The sequence below is a fragment of the Sylvia atricapilla genome, chromosome 2 (assembly GCF_009819655.1).
Source record: "Sylvia atricapilla isolate bSylAtr1 chromosome 2, bSylAtr1.pri, whole genome shotgun sequence".
Taxonomy (NCBI): Eukaryota; Metazoa; Chordata; class Aves; order Passeriformes; family Sylviidae; genus Sylvia; species Sylvia atricapilla.
The window spans coordinates 25,484,038-25,503,830 of record NC_089141.1 but is presented as its reverse complement, the minus strand read 5'-3'; the positions used below and the strand labels follow the sequence as shown (position 1 = coordinate 25,503,830).

At 41.2% G+C, this 19,793-nt stretch overlaps 1 protein-coding gene across 5 annotated transcripts in view; it reads right to left on the bottom strand.

The window, feature by feature from the left end:
- Window positions 1-691: 691 nt before the first annotated feature.
- TSPAN9 (tetraspanin 9) overlaps window positions 692-19,793 on the bottom strand; it is a 168,966-nt gene continuing 149,864 nt past the window's right edge. For all 5 annotated transcript variants that reach the window (XM_066341060.1, XM_066341058.1, XM_066341059.1 and 2 more), the window contains 6 exons: window positions 9,830-10,021; window positions 8,158-8,232; window positions 6,617-6,718; window positions 5,915-6,046; window positions 5,711-5,794; window positions 692-4,744 (listed from right to left, as the gene is read on the bottom strand). In XM_066341060.1, the coding sequence (XP_066197157.1) occupies window positions 4,673-4,744; window positions 5,711-5,794; window positions 5,915-6,046; window positions 6,617-6,718; window positions 8,158-8,232; window positions 9,830-10,021 (657 nt within the window). In that variant the 3' untranslated portion in view covers window positions 692-4,672. The remainder of the gene's footprint in view (window positions 4,745-5,710; window positions 5,795-5,914; window positions 6,047-6,616; window positions 6,719-8,157; window positions 8,233-9,829; window positions 10,022-19,793) is intronic.

Sequence of the window (19,793 nt, the reverse complement as noted above, 5' to 3'; positions counted from 1 at the left end):
CTTTAATAACTCTGATACTTTCTTCTTATCACTGAGCCTCTTCTGTATTCTCTGGGGGAGTCCTTTGCCTTAGCTCTTTCTTTCTTTGCCTCTGACACTGCTGCATGTTGTTTTCTTGAGGACTCACAGGCTTTCTTTCCTTCCCCGAGGCTAGTTGATGCATTCAGAATCTCTTTCAGACTCTGTTACTTTGTTCACTTCTGCTTGGCTCCTGTTTCATCTGGGGATCTTTCAGCCCATCTTCTACTTTCCTGGCATTTGGAGGGCTATTCTGTAATCATTCTCTATCTGAGTGTTAATCAATGTTCACATTTTGTCTGAGACTTCTCTGTGTCCTCTGGATGTCTTTCAAGCTCTCTACTATTTTGTCCTCACTTCAGCTATTTTGTGTTCTCAGGGACCCTTGCAATCTCTTTCCTGTATCAGGCTCTCAAAACCATTTTTCCATTATTTGGGGATTTTTCACACCTTTCTCTGTTTTAATATGGTTTTGAAGGATGAGAGAAGACTGGGGAAGGTGGGGTGGAGGCAGGGGAGAGGAATTTTTTCACAAATGAAACAGCTTCAAGAGCTCTGGATTTCAACTGCAGTGGAGCTGGAATAGATCTCTGTGAGTCACCTTCTGTAAATTTTTTTTGTCCCTTTCTGGTTTTGGTGGTGGAATTAAAGAGACAAATGAGCTGAAAGAGGCACCTTTTTAAAAATCCTTTATTTTTATATCATCCTAGTAAAAATATTTTATATAAAGGCGAAAGTAGGTATTGCATAGAAGAAACACTGGTGCAAACATCACCCGGTGGGAATGGCGTGTTGTTTCTTAGTGTCTACTCTCTACTGCACAACAGATGGCTAGCCCAGAGGCAAACATCTCCAGGTTTCCCCATGCCAGCTACAGGATGAAGCTGCTCAACTTATGGAAAGAAGTTACATCAGAATTGTGTGTGGCCCATTCCATGCTGCTCCCCTCCCAAGAACCATCTGCTGGGAAAGCATCCTTTTCCTCCTTGCCTTTTCTATACCTGACCGAACGTCATGCAGGAAAGAGCACGAGGATCAGTCTGGCTGCCTTCTGTGCTTGCACCCTCCCTGTGTGTGAGTTTGTATTTCATGCACAGAAATGGAGTGGGTGGACACAGGATAGGAGAGTTGGCCTAATGTAGCCATAGTCCAGGAACTCAAAGCATGACATATCCAAGGCATCTTCTTCATCTTGGAGACATTTATGTCATTGTCTTTCAGCATTTCACATGCTGCTTAGCTATGGGCACTTTTTTTGAGCGCCTTCCACCTGGGCTTCCTGTAACAAACAGCCTTGGTACAACCAGGAGCGAGCAGAATTCACTGCTAATTCACACTTCATCAGCTTTCAAACAGAGCTTCTTCAGGCAGTTCTCCTGTTTTGTCTCTGTTAAGTTCTGTGGCAGCTCCTGAGCATGAAGGACAGTAAGACAGCAGGTATGCTACAGTCTGAAGGAACACTCAGAGAAACAGCACTTTCACAGACTTGAACTGTGCTTTCATGAATTAGAGATACAGGGAGGTATGCATTTATACAAATCAGTATTTGTGTATATTAAAGATACTTTTACTCAGTATCAGTTTTTATTTAAAAACATGCTAAAAACTTATAGTTAAATAATCAGTGACATTTGGGGAAAACACACAGGCAGCCACCCACCAGCATAAGCAAAAAAAAGTGCATACATACATGAGCCAAAGCTCCCTTTGACCAGTTTACAGGACAATTAGTGTCTTCTCTGACAAACTGACTGCTGCAACCTCACACTTTCCAGAGCTGTTTTTTGCTGCCAGGAAAGTGGTATTACCTTTCTGCATCTTTGAAGATGTCTGTCATCACCTCCCACATCAGAGAGTCAGCCAGAGACACAAATCAGTCCTGCTTTTGACTCCTCTCCCGTAGGTGGCTTCATAGAGATGAATACATGAAGCTCATGTAACTATCTCACTTAATACTGTGCTTAAAATGCCTAAAGTAGTCATTAAAAAAAAGATTTCAGGATCTATGCTTCTAGATCGTGAAATGGAATGAAGCATTCTAGAAAAATAGGTTTGGATGGAAGGCAAAGTAGCTGAGTTTGCAACTACACATTTCATCTCTGAGTTACTCATAAACATCTTTTATTTCCTTATTACTTTCACTAATATATTTTACCATTTTTGTACAAAAACTGACTGCAGATTAAAATTTAAGATGCGGCAGGTACCACTGTGCGACCCAAAAGGACAGAGATGATGCTCCTACTCAGCCCTGCAGCTGGCTCTTTTTGAGCACCAGAAAATCTAGAGAAAGCTAAGCACCTCAGCCCAAAGGGAGAATGCAGTGGAGCCACCAGACAAAAACCATCCTGTCTTTGCTTGCAAAAATGGGAACACATCTTAGCAACTTTGGATACAGTCTTACATGTAGCAGCAGATACACTGGGCATCAGAGCCCCTTCTTCAATATGGAACAACCATCTCCAGTGAGGCTCAGATGCTCCTGGTCCCAATTTTTGTTAGAAATGGAAGTAAAACTGGATTCAGTTTCTGTGCTTTCCCTCTGCTTCTTCCCTGACTCCTTCAAAGGCTATCCAAGTGAAATAGCTGAACCCATATGGCTTTGTCTGCTTCAGTGGGAAACCAGAGCCCTGTGAAACTTGGGCATTGTGCTCATATGGGCAAGGGCTGTGCTCTAAGAATAGTAACTTTCTTCTTCACTGCAACACCCAAATTCATCTCTATCTCCCACACATTCACACCCCTTCCTGTCACACTGGTTTCATAGGAACCCATAAAAGTGACACATAGGTCACACAAAACACTATTGCTGCCAGATGTACAGATGCATGCAGGACTTATTAGGAAGATAAATAGGGAACTAAAACCTCCCAGATACAAAGTGGCTCAACAGCTATTCCAGCCCTCAAGGAAAAGATAGGCTGAATGATACAATGAAAATTACATCTTTTTAGAGCTTGAAGTACGAAATTCAGACTGGACATTAATTTGTTTACCAGAGGAGTAGTTTGAGATGGCATGGCTCTGAAAGGCACAAAATCTCCATCCTCAGCAGTTTCTAAAACTCAGCCCAATAATGTCATAGTGAACCCCATCTCACATATGTGTGAATACCTCTTTGACATTGGATGAGGTAACCTTTGAAGGTCACTTCTGACAGCTGTCCATGCAAAAAGCAGTGTTTCTTTCAGAGCTGAGTCAAGCCCTGATTGAAGTTTAATCAGAGAATCCTCCATTGTCCGAGCCTTTCCTTCTTTCTTCACAAAACAGCAAAAACCTGTAACAATGGGTAAGTGGAGGCTCCTGAATGAAGAAGCATTCAAAGTAGAGAAATACACGTTCAAGTTTTCTAACAGGAATGTTGGTAAAAATATGCATTTAGTAAACTATCCCAGTGGATGAACTTGGCAATCTGTCAGCAAAAACCAATTCTGTACTGAAGGTGTGCCAATACAGAGCATCTCTGAGTGCTGTTCTGGAAACTGTCCCTTTCCTGCATCATCTGGTTACTCATAATCAAAACTGTCTTTTCTAGCTCAGGGAGACAGCTGTCTTTGGCCCGAGGAAATCCCTACAACAAAGGCCATGGCATGATAATGGTGCTATCAAGTTGCCATCCCCTTCCCTCACATCCAGCAGCTTGCTGTGCCTTGGGCAAACTTTTTGAAGCAGACAACACAGTCAGTAAAGTCTGCTGCCAGTAGGTCAGACTGCAATCTCTCTCCTTTGTGCCAGCAGTAACTTGCTTAGTCAGTACTTTTAGCTTTCAAAGTAGCATGACATAAAGCAGCCAGGCACTGCTTTGGGTGAGTAAAGGCATTGGAACTTTGCCTTGCAGGAGTAGGAAGCTCAACATCTGGTCCAATGGGAAGGCTTTGCATTCCATGTGACAGAAGAGTCTCTGGTTTTAAAGGAAATACCTTTGTTACAGTGAGGGCATCAAGGCCCTGATAAAGGTAAGTGCTGCCTCCCCATAGACTTGAGAAAAGTTATGTCTTTGCCTGCACCTACTGTCAACTTTGCAAAACATGTCCTCTGGAGATCGCATAGTGGTTCCCAAATTAATGTACAATAAATGTGTAAAACCAAAAACAGTAAGAAGTTATAAGTCAGGCAACTAAATTCTAAGCTATATCCATCATAATAATAATCATCATCATAATAAAAAAGTATACACCGTAAGGTACAAGAAGCTGCAGAGCAAAGCAGCTCCAATTCCAAGGACTCTCAGTTAGAGTGGCTTTTCTGAGTCTTCCAGTAAATCAGATATAAGGGTTGAAAACCTAATGGAAGACTTTAAAGAATTCTCCCTTGAAGTCAAACACACATAATTTTCGCACGTATAGCATGGATTAGTAGAGCAAAACATTTTCTTAAGTTAAGGAACATTCTTAGAGCAGATCTATGATTTCGTGTAGAAAATCCATTTGTTTGGGGAGTTTCCCCCCTCTTTGGCAAATAAATGGCAAATGTGAAACAGAAAAAAAGAAAGAGTCAAATAAGTTGTGATAATAACGGGACAAGTAACAACAAAGTGGATCTGTCAATGGGACGGATTTCCTCAGCAGGGCTAGGCGTGATGCTCCTTGCAGTCATTCTTTGTGTTCATTTTATGATGAGACAGAAAGGTTGATGTGATAATGTGTCAGAGGCTTTAGGCATCATATTTTTTGCCAGTCCTGTGAATCTGCTGGAATAGTGTCATGGAGAAGGCCATGCCAAGAATCTGAAGGAAAACAAACAATAAGGGGTTTAGTACAGGAAGGCTGCCAAAACTGCATTGCTGACCTGTGCTCATGACCCAGCTGTAGTTTGAACAGTCATTCTACACTAGCCATATTTCTCAAGCTTCAACACTGAGCAGTAAACCTGAATGTATGTTGTTCAGGCACGTAGTGATATCCACGGTTTTATCTGTCAGAGCACAGATGGAGGACAAAAAGCTCTCAGGGTTCTTTGTCATACATTCGACAATTTTTTGGAATCAATACATACAAGCCACTCTTCCCTTTCACCCAACAACTTGTGCTTGTTTAGTCAGGTAACTGTGATTAAAAAGATCAGGTTCAGATATTCTCCCCCAAAAGTATGACAGTGATAGAATCATAGAATATCCTGAGTTGGAAGGGACCCACAAGGATCATCGAGTCCAACTTCTGGCCCTGCACAGGATAAAAAATATCACACCATGTGCCTGAGAGCATTGTCTAAATGCTTGAACTCTGGAAAGCTTAGTGCAGTGACGACTTCCCTGGAGCAAGAACCCCAAAACCATAAAAGAATATTATGACACTTCTGCACTTGTTTTTTAAAATACATCAACCTCCTCAGTTGAGTGGCCATGATTTGACTAATTTGGGTAATTTCTAGAACTTGTTTCCAAAATTAAAAACCAACCAGTTCCTGAAAGGACAGCATTAACAGATGGCTTAATATGGGAATTCCAAAGAGGTACCTTGAAGTCAAAACATGGGCAAGCAAAACCCCAGTGCAGCATCTCTTCTTTGCAGGACTGACTACTGACCTGCTTCCTTTTCTGAGCACATGGCCTTAAATGAACTCGTAAAACAAATCTGACATTTTTGAAATAATATTCCAACTCAAAGCAGTTGAGCATCACTTTTCACACAACAGAGTCAAGAATGCTGACAGCAAATCAAAGCCATGTTGAAAAACATCAGACCGGTATTACCTGCATTATGAGGACACACATCCCAATCGAACCAAGGACATGCTTATTGTCATCAAACCAGCTCATAACTTTCTCATAACATCCCTGAAATGATGAAAAATGAAAATTGAAACTCCAAGGTCACATTTTCTTTCACATGCATTCCCACTGTTTTACTCCTCCTCACCCCTACCTAAGACTTGACCTGGGCAAAGTGAGCCTTACCGTTTTCCACAGTGATTCAGTAGAGTTCCGTCCACAGTCCTGGGAGTTTTCCATACAACATCGGTCTGGAACAATGTTTTCTCCCAGCACTGGGTACCAATCTGTATAGTCATTCACACCACAGCATTTCATCTGTGCAGAAGTAAAGGATTAATAAATTAACTAGCACAATTTGTAAATCACACATAACTGCAAACTTTTATTTCCACTAAAACCACTGTATTTTCAAAAAGGCCACCACAACACTTTTGTAGTTTTAAAGTGTTCTGTGGTTGCTGATCACCTAAAGCAAATACTTAAAAACACAAAGAAAATAAATGGCTCCACACCCAAATCTTCTTGTCACAGAGACATAAGCCCAAACACCAAAACATAAGGTAATAAGCCCGCAACTGCTAAAAGCAAAATCCTGCCAAAGCTGCAGTGCCACTTATGCAGGTTTTGCTGCCTCTCTGCTCTTACAGATCACCTCTATGCCTCTGAAAGCCACAGAGAATCCCAGAGAGGCAAGCATCTTTCACCTTACAGAGTACACTTTGATCCTGGGTTTCATAGTATTCCCTGGATATTCCAGAGTGCAAAATCAGAAATCAAAACCTGCATTAGACATCTTTTAGACTAGGCAGGGTTGCCACACTTAACAGACTGCAGCAGCCTTAATGACCAAATTGTTACTTTTTTACTATTGAGAAAATATGTTACCTCTGCTTGAATGATATTCCATGCATTTTTCAGTCCAATATTATTTTCTGAATTGTATAGCTTCATACCTTCTTTCAAATCCTTCTTTGCACTCTCATTGACCTGCACCATGTAGAAGGTAGAGAAAGTCAATGCACTACAGAGGAAAGGACCAAATGCTACAGACACACATACAGGATGTCCGTCATTTACCTTCTCTCACCACAAACTTAACATGGGTAAAAAGCTTCAGGACACTCATAAATCATTGGGATCTTTAAGCAGCTGCCAAAGCCTAGTCCCTCCCTCAGACTGCAAAACAGTGGGTCAATTCACCTGACATAGGAGACCTCTGCTAAAAGTCCATCCTAAAGTCATCCGCTGATTCAAACCAGCTGAACATGGACAGCATCAATCTGCTGAGCTTGATGTAACCTTGCCAGAGACAGCTGTTGGCAATACCCCACAGCAGCCTCTCCTGCCTGTGGCCTGCTTTAATTTGCTAAAATCATGAAACCAGAGTCCCAGCTTCCCAACCTTAGTGGAGTTATCCTTGCATGAGTTCAGGCAGGCTATAGTGAATAGCCAGTACAAAATTAGTTGAAAAAAGGCATTGTTTTTATCCTTGTGGGAGTAAGCTTGTAGGATTTATGACTTTCAAATGGGCTCTTCTTTCTTTAGAAGACAAAGTTGGAATGCTTAACAGGAGATCTGAGATGTCCCCATTTCTTGTATTAATTTCAGTCTGAGCCCAGAGTCCTGGGTGCAGGTAGGAATGTACCTTGCCTCTGACAGTAGTGAGCTGGTAGAAAAGAAAGGATTATGGTCCTGGCATAAAGGTCAATAATATTACAAGATACGTTTCATCCCTCTTTTACAACCCAGTCAAAATCAGCAGTTCACCTCAGCTCCCTGAAAGTAACAGACATCATAATGACAGCCTGAGAAGAGATAAAAGTCTGGGAGGAGCTGTTTTAAACTAAGTCTGGACGTATTCATACTGCAAGGTTCTGCCCTGTGTTTAGCAGAGGTCTCCAGTTCCCCAGTCACTTTTGCAGTGTTATGTATCTGATGGGCCAGCCAGTTGTACCTACTTCACTTAGTCACTATGAGATAGCAGATTCCTACAGATGGGCTTGTATGAGGAACTGCCTCTTGATCCATTCTGCACTCATGCCAAACTCTGGAACTGCCCAGTCATGGGAGACAACTGGTTATTTTGAATAACCTGTGAATATCTCATGCCTCTCTCCTCCTGTCCTGTTCCAAAGGTTGGCCCTAAGAAGCTATAAGGCTTTAAGCAGGACACAACCCAGGACTAGAAGATGATCAGCTTCTTGCAGAGGCTTGGGACCATGGTTTTATTCCAGGGATGTGTCTCCTGCTTGATCTCCTCATCCCTTCCTCCTCCCCCTTGAGAAGCAGCTTACAATAGAGACCCAAAATCTCAAGGTTAAAGCTTCACTGAAGTGAAGATCCAGGAGAACACACATACAAACAAAAAACTTAACCTGGTTTACATGCTAGTAAAGATAATTGATCTATATGGCATACTTCCTTACCTTGTCCATATAAACAAAGAATAAAATGACTAGTATCAGCTCTGCCAGGAGAATTATCAGCAAAACGATGAAAAACTAGAACAAAGAAAAAAAGAGATGGTGTATACACACTTGTCAACTAGAGAGTAAACCTGGAGCTGCTAAAAACGAGAAGACAATAGGCTTACTACCAGTTTTCAGGTTTCAGCCATGCATTTGTCTTGCTCCTTTTGACTGTTGTCACAGCACACAGTCCTGGGAGTCTCTTTCCTTCACACAGGCTACAGGACAGATGCTAAATCCCTTAGCGCAAAGATCAATGTGACGTGCCTCAGAAATGATTCCCTAGCAGACAGGCTTGAACCACATGTGACTGTTGGAATAGTCATCCTATTACTCAGCACTTCTATTCCCAGCTCTGTATCTGAAACCTCTCCCTCTGCAGAGGCATCCCAAGTGTGAGTTCTAGTAGTTTCTCCCTACTTTTCATGCCCAGTGGGCATTTTTTTCCATGCCTTTGTGCCCTAGCAGACTCCAGACAGGCACAACACCTGATCCCCAGACGCTCAGGAAGAAGCAGTAAGGAGCACAGCTAGCCCTTGAATTGGAGATTCATGACAGTCATGATAGTATAAAATGACTTTTGCAGAGCCTTGTAGGAATATAAAACCTTTTTTAAAAAATTAAACTGGTGTTGCAGTTAGTGTGAATGAATCACATGGACTTCAACACTAATCTCTGTTTGCTTTCCTAGCTGTGCAGCACACAAAACCACACAAAAAAGCAATCAGCAAAAAGCTAGGTGCACGTTTTGCCTCCAGTTTAATTCTCTAAGGTCGTTTAAGGAATTCTGCCCAGCTGTTCCCCAACATCATATAACAGAGTTTTGCACAAGGAAAATACGCTCCTTAATGTCACAGCATCTGGGTTTGTAAGCTGTGACTGAATTGGGACCTGTCTGCCTTGAAAGCCCTCCTCCCACCTTCTGCCACCATACCTCTTTCCTCATAGGGAGGGTTCTCCTTCCCCCAGAATTTTTTTTTGGAGGGGGATATTTATATGGGGGGTATTATATATTCCCCATATAACCTCTCATCATTAGTCAGGGAAGCTAATGATGAAACCTCCCAGGTTTATGCAAGAAGATCCACACTGTGTTTTCTGAGAGAGGTTCCCAGCCTTTTGTGCTTCAGTGATGGTCACAGAATTTCAAGGGTGAGACTATTTATTTTTTATTGATAAGGCCTGGCAGAGACCTTGACTTCTTAACTTTGGCTCAAATGGTTTCCACCATCCTCTGACAAAGGCCTTATATAAGGGCAATGTAAAAATAACCATGAGAGGCTCTGAGCAGCTCTGTGCCTAAGATTTTTTCCTTCCAACAGACATTTCTGGAAGGGCTATCCAGGTTGATCCTACAGTTCATGCTTAACCATTCAAGGTAACTGATACAGCAATTTGCTACCTTTGCTACCTAATACATTAGGGCACATAGTAGCAAGGACACATTCGCTAATACACCATTGATATCAGTGTGACCAAAGCTGTGGGATGTCATACTGCAAGCCTACAGAAGACTGAAAGCCAAGAGCAATGTCATAGTGAGCCAGAAGATTATTTTGCACTGGTCATTCAAATAAAATAACAAGGTAACAGCCAGTGTTCTTAGTGAAAAGGAGTATTGATGTCTTACGCTCAACAGGAGGCACTTGTTTTCCTTGATAGCACCTAGGCAGCCCAGGAAGCCGGTCACCATGATCACTGTGCCAATGGCAATGACGAGGTTGGCAGCTGAAAGTGATGGAAAGCTGGGAGAAAATGTGGCGAAGTTCCCTTGTGACACTGAGAGCCAGATGCCCACGCCCAGCAGACCACAGCCACATAACTGCAGAGAGACAAACAAAGAAAGGTTTCACCGTTAATACAAATGTCACTGTCTCCTCCCCCTAAAACTCGAAAAGAAAAGACTTTCACAAGCAAGTTCTCAGGTAAGTGTTCGACAGTAACGCCCTCTGTGGCTTGATGCGGAAACAAAGTGAAATTATATGTTCTTACTTAGACTTGGTCATGTCACCTGTACTTATAATTCTGCTTAAAAGCCACTGGATGGCAGAATTCTCTTCTGAGAGACTTAGCACATGAAACCAGGGCTACCCACTGATCTCCCAACAGCAACCCAAATCTCCCAAATGCAATTTTTCTCTGTGAAAAAAATATTATTTGAAACAATGCTCCACTTCACTTATTTGTGCAGTCAACTGCAATGTCTCAGAGTATTCAGCCCTACATTGCCTTATCCTAGGTGAGACAGGGAAGTCCTGAAGACATTTACAACCAAAAGCATCATTTCGGTAAATATTTCCCAAAAAATGCTCAGTCACAGTAGACAGATTGCGTTTTAGTTCTCATAGCTTTAGTGTTAATAGCCAGTGTTCACAAAATGTTACCAAAATCAGATTTCTAGGTACATTATGTACAGGAAGATCAAGCCTTATGCAAGATGCTCACAGGCATTCCCAAGGGAAAGCAGAGTAACACATGCATTTGGGTAACAGGGAACAGAACATTCACGATTCTTGTAAGGAGACTGGGAAGCACCTCTGCTTCCAAAACTCAACACATAGTAACTCCACAGAGTGAGTTGGGAAGCTTTGCATCACTAGGTATGGATAAATGTCACAATGTCTGTGTCCTATAAAAGAGCTGGATGCAGCTGCAACAGGAGTGTGTAACAGGAAAAAGTCAAACAACTGCTATCCATATGGAAGGACTGGTACAAAACATACACTCATGTGGCAGGAGAGGACTTTAGCTTCTTCCCTCAAATTTTTCCTCTGCACTGAATAATCTTGAATTGATTTCTCATTGCCTTTCACGGTATGTCAGCAAGGTCAGTGTGAACTTGGAGTAGTAAAGAGCTGTGGGGGAATGCAAAATGGAAGCCTCCTGATATTCTGCTGCAGAACCCAGTGGACATGGCCATAGGTTTAAACTGTCTGCAGCTCATGGAATCAGTCACCCTATTGCTCCTGCTTTAAATTTCATCTGCTCTGTCATTGAATTGCTGCAGTTTTGGTGTCTCAAGCTCTCTCAGGAATCCACCCTGTGGTTCAGCTGTTTCCACCGTTAGATGAGAGCTGCAGGCAGTTGCCAGGGCCAAGAGCTTAACAGTTCAGGAGGTCAGAAACAGCTCTCACCACACAACATTCATTTAAGGTATTAAATGGCATTTCTAAGCTGCCAGGGCTGCCATTGCCATTAGCTGATGGCACTTTAATCAGTGACTTCTTGACACTCCATGGATGAGACTCTGAATGTTTCCAGAGAAGTTTCTACCAAAGACCAAAACTGTTCAGTGTAACTTTCCATCAGATCCTGAATTCACACTTTAAAGATCATTGACAAATGTGTTCCTTCATACTCTGTTAAGTTCAGAAATCACAGCCCTAGTTCAAGTGTTTTGAAAGACGGCAATGAATTCTGGAATCATTAGGTCAAAAGCAATAGATCATTGCAGATAAACAAGGTGGTGGCAAGAGCAATGTCAGGGAAAAAGGCTTACAGAGGAAGGACAGGTAAAAGACAAGAAGGAGTACATATGATTAATAAAAAACTCAGCCCATAAAGAATCACACCTCAGAATCCAACACCAATTATGAGATTGTAGCAAAAGAGACAGAAGAAAGAAGCCCTAACCAGCATCTCTTTACCATTTGAAAAAACCCTGCAGCAGAATCCTTGAAAGAGATTTGGTCTAGAAGAGAAAGCTGCCTAGGAAATTACTCGAGAAGGTTCATGTTTATGTTTACTTAGAAAAAGTTAGAAGCACTTAATTGCTTAAGAGAGGAAACACAGAGTTGCCTTCAAGTTATAGGAAATCAGGAAATGAACACGTGCTCCATGAGATGGATGTGAAGATAAAAAAACCCCAAGAGCAGAAGGAGAATCAAAGCTAGAAAGCAGAACAAGACAAATGACCTGTGTCCCTTTGGCAGGGACTCAGTTCAAGAGACCCTCTACATACACTTCCATACAGGGAATATAATTTCTTCACTTGCTTGTGGTAGCCATATTAGTATTTTGGTAAACTCAGGGGAAAGTCACTTTGCTTTTTGGCAGAAGACCATTCACCTGTACCTTCCTGTTTCCACAATGCCTTGAGCAGGGAAGAACCAGTGACATTTGACGTGAAATGTTTGCAAAAAAAAGTCTGGTGGATTTGCAACACACCTGTGCTGTCCCAAGGCAGACCATTATGGAGAAGAATGCCAGACATATGAGCACACCAGGAGAAGGGTCCTTTACAGGGTGAAATGAAGTGGAATGTCAGCTGACTGAGGCTACAGACAAACCCACATTTGCCATTTCTTCCTGCAATTCTGAAGTCCTGCTGAAGACAGTAATGGAGTAACTTCTTTCCAACTGTTGTAATGATGGAGCTGGCACACCAGAAGTGCACAATGTGATTACAATTCCATTTCAGAGCTTTCTGACAACATGCAAGAGAGTGGTACCACAATCATACCACAGCGTCTGCACCGGTCACACTCTCAAAACAACTCACTCTGAAGCTAAGGAAACTTCTTTTCACATACCTTCTACTCCCAAAGTAAGATTTCTCCACCCCTAAATTACAACGAAAGTTCAGATTACGTGAAACATCAGGTGATGGAGTGGCTGTTAAAGACTGATCAATGCAATTGGGATTTTCTAGTGCCTGGAGAGTAAAAGGTCAGAAAGAGATTTGCTAAAAGACATGACGACCTAAAAATTTCCACAAGGTGGCATCCCATACCAAATAGCACTAAAAGTTTAAAGCAAATTTTGTATTTCTTCTCTCCACGGCTCCTCGATTTTTGTGCTTTCTTCTCTTTTTTTTTTTTTTTTTTTTTTTTTTTTTCTCTGCCATTCTACTGCATAGCAGTACTGATGATGCTAAAATTTATGCTTTAAGCTTCAAGGTGCCATGACAAATGCTTTTTTCACTCGTGCTTCTTTTAAAAATCCCAAATAATTCTACTGACATGGGACTTAATTGCATACAACCATACCAACGAAAGCTGGCCAGGATTCTAGCAATAAAATACCTTTCACTGACACTTTAGTCTATACCAGTCTCATTTTTTATACAACATAAACACTAAAAAAATGCTCTGACATCTATTTCTTTTCACAGGATCTTTCTGTTAGGAACAACTGAATCCTGGAGTGTGAAAGAAGCAGGAATATATCAAGTCATCTTATTAATTCCTTTTTCACCATATAATTAAATAATTTATGCTGCTTGGTATTTAATTGTGTGAGAGTGATGGCACTGATATTCCTTCCCCAGAGAAATGGTTCAACAGAGTAATAAATTTCACTGGATTTTACTTCTCAAAAAACGTTGGCTCATTTCCCTCTCATGATTAGAAATCATCATCCTCTAGGCAACCATCAAATTTCTCCTTCCCCTGGTGTTTATGTCACTGCAGAATACTATCATAAAGTCAGTCACTTTTACTTATAGGGCAATTTATTCAAGCTATGGTACACATATTTTGAGCTTAAAAGCAAAAGGAACACCAATGTTCCTCACAGGTTCTCCCACACTTTGAATTCTCTTCAGTACCTCAGTGTCTATCTGTCTTCATCACTGTGTCCAGAAAGCATAAAGCATTCTAGGAAACATTGAGTCTCAAATGCTTTGAGGGAAATTAGAACTCCAGATAAAGTCAGACAGAAAGAAACCTCAAAACAAGCCTTTTACTATCACCAGAATAGGAATGGGGCTCATTTATTCTATTCTGCATTTCTGAGCATTGTGTGAACTAATACAACAATATAAACTTTCATAATCGAGCATTTAACCCAGGTTTAGCTGCCTTTACCTTAAAGAGATACAGGAAGAGTCTACAAGACCCAGGAAAGTACAACACAGATGGTCAGAGGTATGCCAAGACTGACATATTGTACAGAAGGAGATTATGCACAGGATTATCTAGCCTGGGAGGAATTATTAGACAGGATGTGAATGTAATATTCACAACTCTCGAGGTCAGTAAGAAAACTAAACAGCCCATGTCTCAGTCCTTTCCAATAATAGGAACAAGGGTAATAATAGCAAGCATTTGTAGTACATTTTACTTCACACAACTGAGAAGTAAATCGATGAATTGTGCCACAGCTGGTTACAAGAATCAAGCATTGTGCCCACTATTACCAGTAAGGGCTAGATAATTTTTGATATTGGTAACAGCATTTGTGGTTTCTTAGCATTTACACAAATAGTAACATTTTGTGCTTCTCAGAGTAAGATAATGTGTGCAGAACCCAGCAGAACTACCAAGTGGCAACAAGCTGGGACAAAGAAGGGGTAGGAAACACCATTCTGGTAATGTTTATTAACTGAATAATATTGATAGACTTGCCCTTAAAGTCATTGAACAGCATCAGAAAAAGTAATCTGATAAGACAGACACTACCAAGAGAAAAAAGGATGAGGTCATATTCTTGTTGACTTCTGCAGTTATTCCATCCCATGCAGGGAATGTGTGATGGAGGAACAGCACCAATAGGTGTGTGTGAGAGAAAGAGTTTGCTCTTGACATCAGACTTTCTAGTGCTGCTTAGACACCAGGAGAGCTCTTAACACACTTGGAATAAAACAGAGACATTTAGAAACCAAATAATGAGAGACAACCACAAGGGACAAAAGGAAGCATCTCGGTTTGTACTCCACCTCGAATAACATGCCCTGGGCCATCTGTGGCCCAGTTACAGAGAACAGAGACCTCCCCACCTTCCTCTGTGCTGTTAGAACAGGAGATCTTGCCTGAAGCAAAAATGATACAATGAAAAATACACGGTACAGCTTAAATATGGCCTCATAAAATGGCAAAAAGCACAGGAGGTTTGTTACAAGAAAATACTGACAGAATGACTACAAAAAAAGGTGTCAGTGCTGGGGACTGATTTCAGGACAACTGCAGTGACAAAAAGACACTGAATTAGGTTTTGACAGACTTCTGTTGAAACAGAAAGTCAGCAGGAAGATGACCTGCACCAAAAGGACAAGCATGAAGAAGCCACAAGGACAAGCAGAATGCACCACCAAAGCCTAGCACAAATCTTTTTCAGTGTCTAGGTGGCTCTTAAAACCTTCCCCTTTGCTGGGGTCCAAAACACTTTGGAAAAGCTGCCAATAAAACTATCCTTCTGTTTGGTAAGTTCCACAAGATAAAAGGTGACCTTTCTTAGGCCTTCTTTCCAAGACAGAGAGGTTTTCCACCATTTCTCTAACTGACTCTCATACTAGTCAGTGTGCAGATGAGATAAGGAAGACAATGGGCCTTATGAAGCAGCAAAGTGTTCTCACTTTGATCCTAGAGTTTGGGAGATTTTGTGTGTTTTGGGGGTTTTTGTGTGTTTTGGGGGTTTTTGTGTGTTTTGGGGGTTTTTTTTAGTATTTTCCCCCTTTCCTTCATTTATGGTATCTTAATGTATTACCGATCAGAATAACTGTTCTGGAAGGAAGCAGGGATGAGAACTACATGGTTTCCACCACTCCAAAACACACTCCAGAACAGAGATAGGCTTTCTGCAAATTAAGCTTTTGAATGCCGATCACTAACTCTGGATTTGGGTGGTTAATCCATCTCTGGAAAGGGCTGGTGCTTAAAGGAGATTTTCAGGTAAGATTAGATACATTTTGCTCCACTGTCTAGATTATCCAGAGGATTAATCAAAACTGGGACTTAACAGCTGACAATCTCAGAGGTCTCTTGCAAAGCAAGATCATCTTCTAAATATGATCTACAATACAGCAAAGACTCCAAAACCTGAAAAGTTCTTCAGCCATCTACTAGAAAATGAGAACAGAGTATGGAAATAAGTGAACATACTCAAATAAAACCTACTTAGTGCTACTGCCATAACAATGTGGCAGATTTAAACTCCTCTACAACATACCTATGAACAAAGCACTGATGGAAGACAAGGAAATCATTTTGATGTCTTCTTAGAGTATAGTTCTGTAACAGCTGTACTGACAGCCTGCATGTAATAGAAGGTACAGAACTGGAATTTGTACAAAAGCTGAGTTTTCTTAATCCATCTGCCAGAAAAAACATTTATCATCTTCCTAGAGTCATTCCCCCAAGATGTACTCCTGGGATGGTCCTGACCAACTCAAGTGATGCATCAGTGACTGTGATCTTCTGTGGAGCAAGCAGAGGGACAGCTATCCTGAGGAGCATTACATTCTGACACTTTTATCAGTTGAAATGTGTAGATATGCACCCAGAAGTCTTAAGCTTTGGCTTGGATGCTCTTCCCTGGTCACTCTGGAGTCTTCAATAAAGGATGTGGTTCTGTAAAAGGAAGTTGTAAGACCTGGGTTTGCTCTGTTTGTTAAGGACAGCTTAAACTTCTCTTTAGTTGAAGGGCAGCTCGGGTACTTCAGGTTGCACTTTAGGAGAAACTTTCACTGAGAAATTAGTACAGCACTGGAAGAAGTTACCAAGAAAGTGTCAAAATCTCCAGTCACGGAGGTTTTCAATGCTTTGCTACAGGCAGTCATGGTTGACCTGAGCTAGCACTAGCAGCAGCACCACTTGGTATGACTTGCAGAGATTCCTGTCAAGCAACATTTCTATGATTTTGTAATTTCCTCAGCTACCATGTTCTTCCTAATTTGTGAAAAATACAGCAACCATGTCATTTCTAATGAACACATGAAATCTCTTTCCTGTGGAAGCCCTATGGGGAGAGCTCTCTTGCTATGCTGGGGAATCAGCACACTTGAGTGTGTTTCCAGTGCCTTTACATTTTATAGCAGGGAGTTGCCATTTGTCTACATTTAACAAATGCTGCCACTCAACAGTTATATAACTCAACAGTTATAAAATGGACAAAACATTCTTCAGTAAGAGCTAATGAAACAAATAATTCAAGTGTAAACATAAACAACAGTAAAAGGCTGTTTTGTTGTCCCCCACTTTACTGGACTGCAGAACAAGCCCTGATATGTCTGAAGTGGGGGAAGACTTCAAGAAGGGAAGCAAAAGGATGATGGACACAGACATGCTGAGATGAGTTCAAAGGTTACAGACTCCACCTACTGGGCCAATGCTGTTTAACCTCTTCATTAATGATCTGGATGATGGGACAGAATATTCCCTCAGCAAGTCTGTAGGTAAGCTCGCATAGCTGACACAGCAGATGGCAGAGCTGCCCCTCATAGAGACCCAGACGGGATGAAGAATCAGACAGAGAGAACTTTTAAGAAGTTCAGTAAGGTGGAATGCAGCGTCCTACACCTGGAGAGGAATGACCTTGTGCACCAGGACACACCATGGGCTGAGAAGCTGGGAAGCAGCTCTGCAGCATGGGTCCGGGTGTCCTGGTGGACAACATGCTGATCAGAAGCCAGCAATGCAACCTCAAAGCAAAGAAGGCCAATAGCACCCAGGGCTGCACTAGGAAGAATGTGTCTGGCAGTTTTGAGTGCTATCCTTTCCCCTTACTCAACATCAGTGAACCCAACACAACTGGAATGCTGTGTCCAGGTCTGGCCTCCCCAATACGAGACAGACATTGGTGAATACCAGTAAGGGAAAGGAGCCTCTTAAGAGGCTGAGAGGCCTGGGACTGTTTGGTCTCAAGAAGAAGAGGCTCAGGGGGTTCTTACTGATGCGTATAAATACCTGATAAAAGGCAACGAAGAACAGGGAGCTGCTCTCCTCTTAGGAGTGCTCAGTGACAGGACAAGATGATCACAAATTAAGACACAAAATTTGATATGAGACCTGTGAGGGGGACCAAACACTGAAGTAATGCTTCCAGAGAGGCTGAGGATCTTTCATCTGTGGAGATATTCCTAACTTGACTAGACACTCTACAGTCTGTCTGTAGACTAGAATCTCTACACTCTCTGTTCTAGCTGACTCTGCTCATGCAAGGGACAGCAGATGATATGATCTCAACATGTCCCTTCCTACCTCTTCCACTGTTCTTTTAGGAGACAAGCTCTCAGATATCAATTAATAGCTATATTCCAGGTGTATTTTCCACTATGCACACATACCCACCCTTCCCTCCCTGCCCCAAGTATCCAGTGTCTGCCTGAATAGTTAAGAAATAAACTCACTCAATTAGTCACAGCTTGTGTCCAAGACAAGCACAGCCCTGATTTTCTAATGATTTTCATTAATAATTTGGGGATAAACACCTCATTCATGAAATTTCTAGGTGATAAATTGTGAGTGTTTAAAACTAAGTCTGGAGAAATGTAGAAGTAGAAAGGAAACAAAGATTAATTTTAAAGGAACATAACCTGTAGAATGAGATTCCCAAACACAGACTTCCTGCAAAATTATTTGGGAAAAGTGGATGCAAAAAAGCAAAGTGCCAAAACAGATAAGGCATTACTTTGGGCTGCAGTAGTTCTTCTCCCAAAACTTCATGGCTGTTTTGAATGGCATGCACAAAGGCAACAAAGCAAAAAGCAACAAAATTGTCTCTACCTGCAGCTGTGAAAGGTCAGATTTAGTTGTGTCATTATCAGCATTATCATCTTTTTGTGTATAAGACAACTACACAACACCCAAAGTGTAGCAGGCAAAAAAGACCAAACATTTGAAGAGGATTCAGAGATGATTTATGAAGAAGGATTAACTAACACAGTTAAGTGATAGTTAAACTCAGAGGGTAGGAAAGAGAATGGAGGCAGAACTTCAAAATTAGTATTAGAAAAACAAATTAAACATTATACATCAAATACGAAAACTCCTGAAATCAGAAGGACTAGCAGGGCCCTAACCACTCATATGCTGGATGGAAAAACATCAAAGACAAAAGAGAGTTCAAAAAGTCAAAGACAAAATATATAAAATCCAGAGAACTAATATAGAAGAAGGAATTATGCAGTCAGTCCACAGAGGAGACCTGATTGGAAGGATATTTAACATAAAATTCATAAAGGCTGTATAATTTTTAAAGGCTATTTAATTCATAAAGCCCATAAAGAACTTGTGGTTCCTACAGAAACACTAACCTTATGCATATATTAGAATGCACAGTTATGCTGTCCCTGATAACAGACTGACAATAATAGCTCATTTAAAATAGAGTAACAAAGCATTATACATAATCTTCACATTAAACCGTTTTCTCATTAGTAAGCATGGGGATAAGAGCTGAAAAATTCTCTAAGCAATTCATCATAATGAATGAGAATCCATCAGCCTAACAAAGCACTTCTGAGCATTAAGCCCTATTTCCTAAACACACATAACTGAAAAGATATCTTTCTGAAATGCAAAGTTGGGGGATTAAATGCAGTCTCTGTTTAATTCCTGCAAATGACCCTATCTACAGACTTCAAACTGAAAACGGGCAGCAAATTACAATGCTGTCTCTTAATGCACCACTTTTTGAAGCAGCTTGTCAGGAGATGTAAGTTTAGGGCTCCTCCCTATGTAATAACATTAATCACAAAATGAAAATCTGCAGTGATTTTAAAATTACTCTATTAATTTTGTTTTCCTATTTATTTCCATACAGTTAATTTCACTTGAAATAAAAATCCAATCTGAAAACAAGCTGGACAGAGAGATCTCCTGAATTTATTGCTCCACAGAAACAGTCAGATCTGAGTTTGAGCACAAAAACAAATG